This window comes from Thermobia domestica, chromosome 1 (assembly GCF_964235325.1).
Source record: "Thermobia domestica chromosome 1, izTheDome1.hap1.1, whole genome shotgun sequence".
Taxonomy (NCBI): Eukaryota; Metazoa; Arthropoda; class Insecta; order Zygentoma; family Lepismatidae; genus Thermobia; species Thermobia domestica.
This window is the reverse complement of record NC_137454.1, coordinates 330,553,374-330,563,900: the sequence shown is the minus strand read 5'-3', so window position 1 is coordinate 330,563,900 and position 10,527 is coordinate 330,553,374. Positions and strand designations below refer to the sequence as shown.

Sequence of the window (10,527 nt, the reverse complement as noted above, 5' to 3'; positions counted from 1 at the left end):
TGTGTTTGTGTGCGTGCTGCTGTCATAGGCAGGACAGAGCTGTTCATATCAGTACAGTGGTGTGTGTGCATTCAACCCAGCTGAATTCAAGATTGCACGTTTGTAGGTCACTCAGAAGTGAAAAGTAAAATATATTGTCAGCGGTTTGTGTAGTTAAAAAAAAAGGACTGAAACAATGGCAGAAGTGCAGTTGGGTCAATTAATTAAGAAACGTGCTTCGGTCAAAGGTCAGGCAACAAGAATACAGACATTTCTTCAAAAACTACAGAATGAAAATAAACCTAGCATACAAGAAGCAAGAACGAGGTTAGTTGCACTTGAAGGGGTTTTTATTAAGTTTGATGAGATTCAGTCAGAAATAGAGCTCTTGGATGAGACGGGTGAACAAGAAACGCACAGAATTACATTCGAGGAACTGTATTATGATTCAAAGGTTAAGTTACAAGAATTTATTGATAGTTTTGAACAAAAAGCGGATTCAGGGACAGCAAATAACAAAGCTGCAAATTCTAGTATTAGTAGTTCAGTACAATTGCCTAAAATTTCTTTGCCCATATTTTGTGGTAAATACGAAGAGTGGTCGCCCTTTAAGGACATTTTCATTTCCCTTATTCACACTAACGAATCATTAAGTACAGTTTGTAAATTTCAATATTTGCGCACATCGCTCAAGGGAGAAGCGTTTACATTAATAGCAAATCTGCCAACGGTAGAAATAAATTACGAAATTGCATGAAAGCTTCTTGTTGAACGCTACGAAAACAAACGGTTGATAGCTTCGACATATGTACGAGGGTTGCTCAATATCAAGCCAGTAACGAAAGAAAACGCTAAAGACATTAGACAATTTGTAAATACTGCACGCAGTAATTTTCAAGCCCTTGAAGCATTGAATTTGGACAAACCTTTGCATGACGTACTACTAACACAACATTTAGTAGAAAAACTTGATTCGGCAAGCAAAAGGGAATGAGAAGCTGAGCAAAGTAGTGACTCCTTTCAATCGTTATCGGAATTATTTTCATTTTTAGAAGGTCGTTGTCAAATGTTAGAAAACATTCGTCCTACTCAATCTGAAAGTACTTATGACAACAAAAGTGTAGATTCCAAAGCAAAAAGAAAGAATAACAGTCAAGTGAATGCGTTTGTTACTGTGCTTCCAAATGCATGTAATATTTGCCGTAGCAAAGAAACGCATGCTGTTTTTCGCTGCCCAGAATTTCTGAGTGCTAACATTAATCAAAGAAAGGAGCTCGTGAAGCAAAATAAATTATGTTTTAATTGCTTAGGTAATAAACATCAAGTAAAGGCATGCAAATCAAGTACTTGTAAGAAATGTAATTTTAAGCATAATACACTGTTGCATGAAGATACTACTCAGGAGGCTACTAACCAAGACAGTTCAAGCAAAACAAATAACAATAATACTAACGTACCTAAAGTTAAGGAACAGAATCAGGTTAAGGTTCAACCACAGGACTCTTATTGCTCATTTAAGATTAATTATGGTCAGCAAGTCTTATTAGCAACAGCGTTAGTTAACGTAACAGATATTAAAGGTCGTTTTCAACAATGCAGAGTGTTATTAGATGCAATGTCTCAATCGAATTTTGTAAGCGAAGCTTTAGTTCATAGATTAGGTCTCAAGAAAACGAAAAATCGTGTTCCCATTAGAGGTATCAATTCCGTAACCTCCGAAGCTCAGTACAGTGTTGAAGTTCATATTTATTCAAGAACATGTGATTTTAATGCAGTGGTCGATTGTTTAGTATTACCAAACATTACAGGTTGCATACCTTCTAAGGATATCGATTACAGTAATTGGAACTTGCCAAAGAATATTTGCTTAGCCGATCCAAATTTTAATTGCTCGTCGTCAGTAGACACGCTTATAGGTGCGGGGTCATTCTACATTCTCCTTGAGCCAGGCCAGAAGACTAGAAAAGGAAATTATCCAGTTTTGCAGGAAACGAAGCTAGGATACGTTGTCGTCGGAAATATGCCTTCAATACCCGAAGAAGCCAACCAGTCGGTAATTTCATGTTTTGCTCAGATGGAGACAGACTTGGATACACAATTGAGAAAATTCTGGGAACTCGAAGATCTTCAGACTAAGATTTACACGCCGGAAGAAGAAAATTGTGAGAAGCATTTTTTACAAAATACAACCAGAAATGGAGACGGAAGACTTATTGTCAAATTACCAAAGAAGGAAGAGAATGCAGTTTTAGGAGAGTCTTACAACATGGCACTACAAAGATTTAAGCAGCTTGAAAGAAGATTGCTACAAAATACTGAGTTTCATAAACAATATGCCGCCTTTATGGATGAGTATTTAAGTCTGGGTCACATGCGAAAAGTTACAGAAGAAGACGTGAACAGCAGCAGCAGTTGTTATCTTCCACATCATCCTGTATTTAAGATGGACAGTACAACAACTAAATTAAGAGTGGTTTTTGATGCAAGTGCAAAAACATCTAATGGGAAATCATTGAATGACATTCTTCAAGTTGGGCCAATTGTTCAAGATGACTTGTACTCCATTATTTTAAGGTTTCGGTTGTATCCAGTTGCATGTACAGCAGACATAGAGAAAATGTACCGCCAAATATTAATTCATGATGAGGACAAGTGTTTACAACGCATCCTTTGGAGAAACTCAGTAGAAGAACCGATCCAGACGTACGAACTACAAACAGTGACCTACGTGACTTCGTCAGCATCCTTCTTGGCAACAAGATGTCTGAAGCAAATAGCGGAGGAAAATTCCAAGGAATTTCCAGAAGCGGCAGAAGTAATAAAACACAATTTCTACATTGATGACGTGTTAAAATCAGTACCAAACGTATCAAAGGCCTTAGAACTACAGAAGGATCTTATTAATATTTTAAGAGGAGCAGGTTTCAAGCTTTGTAAATGGAGTTCTAACAAAGAAGAAGTTCTTCAAGGAGTTCCCGAAGACTTCAGGGAAATACAACAGCCAATCATACTTGGTCAGCAAGACGGTGTTAAGACTTTAGGAATAGCATGGATTCCATTAACAGACAAACTTATAATTTCGAACAAAATTTGTAAAAATGGAACTGCAGTAGAAAGTAATGTTGCAATGACAAAAAGACAAGTCGTCAGCATAGTGTCATCTATCTTCGATCCATTAGGTCTAATCGCTCCAATTGTCATCAAATACAAGAATTTCTTACAAAAGTTGTGGAAGACAGGAATGGATTGGAATGATCCATTAGACACAGTCCTACAAGTTGAGTGGAATCAATTAATGTCTTGGTTACCTGCGATGGCGAAGATACAAATTACAAGAAACGTAATGTCTTCGGAGAACGTTAAGGAAATTCAATTACATGGTTTTTGCGATGCAAGTGAAGAACATTTTGGAGCAGTAGTGTATATCAGGGCTACAGACGATCAAGGAAACATTGAAGTCAATTTACTTTGTTCAAAGTCGAAGGTTGCACCACTGAAGAAGCAAACTTTGCCTAGATTGGAATTATGTGGAACACTGTTACTTTCGAAGCTAATAGACAAAACGCTATCCATATTGAATATAGAGGTCAGTGGTATACACCTGTGGACAGACTCGAGGATAGTTTTGTCATGGATCAAATCACCTCCCAATCGTTGGAAGACATTTGTATCCAACAGGGTGGCTCAAATTCAGAGAATCACATCAATCAATCAATGGCACCACGTGCCTAGTAAAGAAAATGCGGCAGACATAGTTAGTCGAGGAGCGGATCCCAATACTCTTATTCAGTCTCGAGAATGGTGGCATGGTCCAGAGTTTCTTCACACAGCAGAATGGCCATGTCAAGAACAAAATAAGCCAGCTAATATTCCAGAAGAGAAGAAAGTCATGATAAGTTTGGTGGCAGTTCATGAAACAAGCTTTATGAAAAGATATTCATCGTTAAACAAAATGTTGAGAGTAGTAGCATATTGTTTGCGATTCAAACATAATTGTCTTTCCAAGAAATCAGAAAGAAGAACCGATAGTCTTGACGCTTCGGAACTTCGTTTAGCGTTACACAGATATATCAAGATAGTACAACATACTACCTATCATGAAGAAATATTGAACTTGCAGCAACAAATGGAAGTTTCAACAAAGAGAACAATCAAGGATCTTTTTCCATTTCTGGACACGGAAGAAATGCTAAGAGTAGGAGGAAGATTGGAACATTCAAACTTGGAGTACGACAACAAGCATCAATTCATCTTACCTGCAGGACATCATTTCACCCACCTGATAGTCAAAGAAGAACATAAAAGGTTGCTTCATGCAGGACCACAGCTTCTTATTGCATCTTTGCGTACCAGATATTGGATTCCAAGAGCTAAGAAGATGGTCAAGGCAATAGTACACAATTGTTTGGTTTGTTTCAAGTGGAGATCAACAAGTTCATCACAGTTAATGGGACACTTACCCAAGGAGAGAGTAAATGAAGCAAGGCCATTTGTACACGTGGGAGTGGACTATGCAGGATTCTTTTATGTCAAGCCCACGATTCGCAGCAAAATTCAAATGAAAGTCTATGCAGCGTTGTTCATCTGTTTAGCCACTAGAGCAGTTCACATAGAAATAGTTTCAGACTTAAGTTCTCAAGCCTTCATCGCAGCATTGATGAGATTTATTGCTAGGCGAGGAAAATGCTCATCCATCTGTAGCGACAATGGTTCAAACTTTGTTGGCGCCAATCGAGAATTGCAACAATTTTTTGAATCCAAGACTAACAGAAAGGGCATCCTGGAACACTCAGCTCAAGAAGGTTTAGAATGGAAATTCATTCCTGCCAGATCTCCTCACATGGGGTCATGGGAAAGTTCAATAAAATCCATAAAGTACCACCTACGGCGTGCAGCAGGAACAGCAAGTCTGACATTCGAAGAGTTGAACACGTTACTTGTTCAAATTGAAGCCATTCTAAATTCAAGACCATTGACAGCCATTTCCAACGATCCTACAGATCCAATGTATCTCAGTCCAGGACATTTTTTGATGGGAGATACACTTCTCAGCCTTCCGGAACCAGATCTACTGGACGCACCTATCAACAGACTAGGCAGATGGCAACGGATTCAACAAATGAAGCAGCATATTTGGAAACGTTGGTCAAGGGATTACCTCAACCAGTTACAACAAAGAAGAAAATGGAAGTCAGCTCAACCTAATCTACAACCGGGCATTGTCGTATTGTTAAAAGAAGACAATGTTCCTCCTCAAGTGTGGAAGTTAGGTGTGATTGAAGAAGTTCATCCGGGCAGTGATAATTTAGTGCGAGTGGCAACTGTGAAGTGTAAAAGTGGCATTTTTCGGCGCAGTGTTGTTAAATTAATTTTTTTGCCCTTAGAATATTAATTGATTGTGTCCAATCAAGGAGGGGGAGGATGGACAAGCTTGCATATGTGCATTATTTTTATTCATATTAGTTTCATTTTTTGTATATAGTTTAGTGGTTTTTGTGAATTCTTTGTGATTCTTTTAGTGATTTTTCTGGTGAGTTTTAGTGAGTTGTGTTTGCATTAACTGGCAACAGTGCCTTCAGTGTGCTATTCAAGTTGTGTCTGTGCATTCGACAATGTGCTGCGAAGTGCAACTAGGCAAGCATATTCATTAATAGTTTCAGAAAAGCATATTTATTCATAGGTTTTAGAGAAACACTCATGTTCATTAATATACAAGATTCACATGTTCTTAACGGTGTTTTAGAGTGTTACTCAGTTTATGTGTGATCGAAGACAAAGTATGATGATTAGCAAGCAACATGTGGTTTAGCTAGCAGCAAGCAACGATTACTGCAGAAAGATGTTAAGATAAGTAATTCATTGTACTAATATTTAAGAATTATATCAGTATATTAACATATGAACAAAGCATGTTATATTTATCATATTAACACATGTACCTTTAAATAAGAATTGAAGCAAGTAATAGCTAAATTATTCGTCAAGTCTTATTTCTCGTTCCTTCATGATATCTGGGTGAATCAGTAATATGGGTTTAATCATACAGTTCATTAGCTGTGGTTGTGATATGCATGAGTTGTAAATAAAGTACATAAACATATCACCACTTCATACATCATCAACCGTAGTATTCGTCTCTCTATAAATAAATAAATTTCTGTTTATGCTTCTTCCTCCGTAAGTACATTATTTTTTATGATTTTCACTAATTTTTCAAAGGAAGTTTGAATGGTTTTCTTGTTCTGTTTATGTTTCTATTTGTATTCTATATGATTTTAACTCATGTAAGGTTTGTGCACATTCCTTGCTCATATTCACGTGTGACTGTAATCAAAATGGATTTTCTTTTTTGTCAAATCGTTCACACTGGCAAGCTGCTGTAGTACTTCTAACTCCAAACTATAACTTCCGGTTTCTGCTAATCCTTAAATTCAATAATGATAAAAAAAAATTACAGCACTGCATTCATGACCTTGAGCTAGTGTTATTTAATATGCCACATGAACCCTCCCCACTTAAAAAAAATCAATTTGAACCCAAGATGGCGACCATAATCTACATATACCCTAAAAGTTGTGGCCCTTCATTCAATATTGGTTGTCATACTCACTTTTTACTTCTTCCCTTCCGGCTTCAAATTGTAATGGTGCCCAAAGACTTTTGAAAAAAATTAAATGAAATGAAATCCTTAAGTTTAACGTCCCACGGTTATGCCGCTCAGGCTAAAGGAGACGGTGATAATGAGAAATGAGTGAAATGGTGGAATGAAGAAAGTGGGAGGACACGGGAGAACCCCGAGAAAATCCACGAGCACGGTGTTTGTCGACCACAAGGTTCACACGACTCGAGCTGGGATCGAACCAGGGACCCAAAGCACTGGAGGTGAACGCTCTACCACTGAGCCACCGCACCCCCCAAAACACTTTTGACTCACCCTATATATATATAGTAAATCACAAAATAGCACCACTTTGAGAAAACTGTTATATTAGCATTATATTAGCACTATTGTTGTTCTTCTAATAGTAAGCTGTTGCTTATGTGTTGCTACTGTAGTACATATATGAAGATTGAAAGAAAACCCTAAGCTTTATACATTAAGTGACCTCACAATTCACAAATTCAATCCAATGCATATCAGGAAACATTCACAATTGTTCTGAGGGGTGCTATTTTTTGTGCTTGACTGGTTATATAACCACGAACAGCAGAATGCAGAGAAAGAACTGAAGAAGAAAGGAGATTTTCTTTTATTATTTTCTGTTGTTTGTTCTTGTTTTTATGAGGAACACTGATTGTTAAAAGATAAAATTTAGGGTTTACTTAAATTACTTTTTAATTGCTATTTCTCACGAATGAGCAAAACTTTCTCATAAGAATGAAAAGTAGAATAATACAAAAGCAGAAACATATATATTTTTAATACATTTATTTTCCACTAATTTCCCATGTTGGCTATTTAATTACTACGATCTAACACAAGTGTTATCCATCAACTTTAAAGTTACAAATATATTTATAATGTCTAATGCAAAGACCGAGTATCAAAATAATTAACAGAGGATTTATACTTTAAGTAAACTTCATGATCAAGATCAGTTATTTTCAACTCGACGTTGTATGACGTAGAATATTTTTTAAAAAACTACGTAGACGTAGAAGAAATAAACCTACAGCAAACAAACAGTGTCTGAACATTCCGTCATTAGGAGTCATTCTGAAATGTTTAGAAGCTATTCTACCACCAAATTTCTGACAGCTTCACTGGTGACGTTAGGTTAGCCCCAAGCTGTGTAGGGAGTTACAAACAAACTAGATATCCACGTTCGTAAAACAAAAAATAAAACTTGCCACTAGGAATCAAGGAATATATTTAAGATTAGGTTGAGTATTTCCTAACACTGATAGCTCTTCCGATACACACCTTTATCCCTTAAAATTCGTTAAGGAAATATTACACTCGATTCTACAACATCACAGACATTTTAATAAAGTTCATATTTTATTCAACTCTCGTATACTGCAATTGATACTGCTTGTCCTTTCTGACAGCACGCTACGCGCACGTGATGCTCAATTCAGTGTTACCAACTTTTGCGTCGAATATTGAAACACGAAATTATTTACTGGAAGTAAATCTCAGTTTTATAGAATTAAATGACACAAAAGAGAACTAAAAAGAATTCTCTCAATAACCAGCAGGTCCACTGCTCAAGTTGACATTCGACTAAAACAATGTGCATTTGTTTATATTCAAATTGGCAACGTGTGGAAAGGATGGAATGCTTACCATTGGAAAGCAAGAGAAATGAGCCACTATAATTGGTTGAATGTGCTGTTGCCATAGAAACAGTTCTTGCCTGATTGTTATGACCACGTGCAAGAAGGAAAAAACAGAGGAAAACAACTGTCAACACGGACATATTGTATTAAATGAAGTGTAATTATATCGCTAGTTGTGAAGAAAGGAACATCCCCAAATTATGACATTTCTGCATCTTATACATTGGAAAGAAAGTGTTCTAAGACCTATTTTTAATGATCTATTGCCGAATATCTTTTAATTATATATTAATAATATTATTTATACAGATAATTTAATTATCTAATTATTATTATTCAATTATCGTTGCATATTTCTATAAGCCCTAAAGATGGTTATCAAATTTATAGAAATATCTTTAAAAAAAAAGTGTAATCTACCATATTAATACAAACTATGACCAATTACCGCCCTAAGTACAGCTATGATACGATGTGGAATGGCGTGATAAGAGGTTGCGAATGGTAACAAGTGGAATACCACATCATTCGGCGCTCAATGTGTTGCTCGTGAAAGACGATGAAGACAGAAATTGGCACTTGATTCTCGTTTCCGTAACGGACTACAGATGTTATTTCATGTCCGAGGATCTTGCAACCAAGGGAGGTATTCAACTTCATTCTCATTTTCTTCAAACTACGCCGTAACAGCTCCAGATGTATCAATCGGCGATTTATCATCTTGGAATATGCGTCGTTACCCGGAAACAATATCTGGAACATAGGATGCAAATAGTATCCTAAAGTGACAACATAATCACGAGTAGACAAGCGAACGGTATAAAAAAGCACAGGATCCACTGAAAAGCAATATACTGTGGTCAACATCGTCACAGACACGCCGCCATGTTTCACGGTTGGCCGGATACACTGTGGATGATACCATTCTTTGGGTGTGCGCTACACATAAATCCAGGGTTTGGAAAAAAATGAAATGAAATCTTTGAGTTTTACGTCCCACGGTTATGCCGGTTAGGCTAAAGGAGACGGTGAGATGAGTAATGAATGAAATGGTGAAATGAAGAAAGTGAGAGGAAACGGGAGAACCCCGAGAAAACCCACGCACACGGTGTTTGTCAACCACAAAGTTCACTTGGCTGGGGCTGGGATCGAACCCGGGACCCCAAGCACCAGAGGTGAACGCTCTACCACTGAGCCACCGCGGGATCCAGGGTTTGGAATAAGGTGGACGATGATTCACCTGACCATATCGCAGGTTTTCAGTCATCAGCTATCCATGTTGCATGTTCACGAAATGATTGATGTTATGATCCCTTATCAGTGGTTTTGCCCGTGCAACCCAACTAAGTATTTTCATTTGATGTAACTCACAGAGATTGTTATTATCGATAGAGACTGTGGGAGGTGCTGCTTGAAATCACGCGTCACTTGCACTGCAGTCACATGACGGTTCTGTGTGATGATTCGCTTAATACTCCTCGGGATCTCTCACAAAGGGTTTTCTTCCCGCTATTGTTTCTGTTCGCCAATATGGTTTAGTCGTTAGATTGGTATGACGTCATCACCTGGGACATTGTCCTTTGACACACACTTAACACTATCGCCACGCTCGCATTACATAACCAAGTGCCAACTTGCCCACTTTCTAAATCAGAGAGGCCGCCTATTTTGCATTATCACTTTCTATACACTGCCACGCTACTGATCTTTACTTAGTACATAGTTTGTCTTAACACATCGCTATCAACATTCTGGTGCTGCGGTTGCCACCTGACCGTTCACCACCAAAACATTTAACGTTTTTTCAAACGCCAGATCTTTAAATTATAGCGGACAACATATTCGAGTGGTTAGAGCGCTGGACTCAAGCTCCAGTGGTCATGGGTTCGATTCCCGGCCAGTGCTTCCCAATTTTCAGCGTCCACTCAGCGTCGTGAGGCAAACTGGGGAGTCACGTGAATAAAATACATGACGGCCATTGGATCTAGAAAGCTTCTGATGAGCCTGTTAGAAAAAAGGGCAACGTAGGGCGCTGACCACGAGTCCGTCACTTGATTGGACGTAGTTCAGCCGGTCGATAACAGATGGCGTTGGAGAGGCTCAGGCCCACGAAAAGATCTGTTACGCCAAATGCTTTTTTTAATAGATCTTTCTATTAATTTGATAACCATTTTTTGTTCAGTTTTGTAATGATTTTTTTAAAGTATTGTGAAATGTAAAGAAAATTCTTTGGTTTACGTTTCTGATTATATAAATTTCAGAAAT

The 10,527-nt window shown here is 37.7% G+C and overlaps 1 protein-coding gene across 1 annotated transcript; it reads left to right on the top strand.

Moving 5' to 3' along the window:
- The first annotated feature begins 269 nt into the window (after positions 1–269).
- Positions 270–10,452, top strand: LOC145681058 (uncharacterized). The gene is made up of 4 exons (XM_081752410.1): positions 270–306; positions 1,371–2,794; positions 3,986–5,309; positions 10,445–10,452. Exons 1-4 carry the CDS (start codon positions 270–272, stop codon positions 10,450–10,452), a joined length of 2,793 nt encoding a protein of 930 aa, XP_081608536.1.
- The last annotated feature ends 75 nt before the right edge of the window (positions 10,453–10,527 follow it).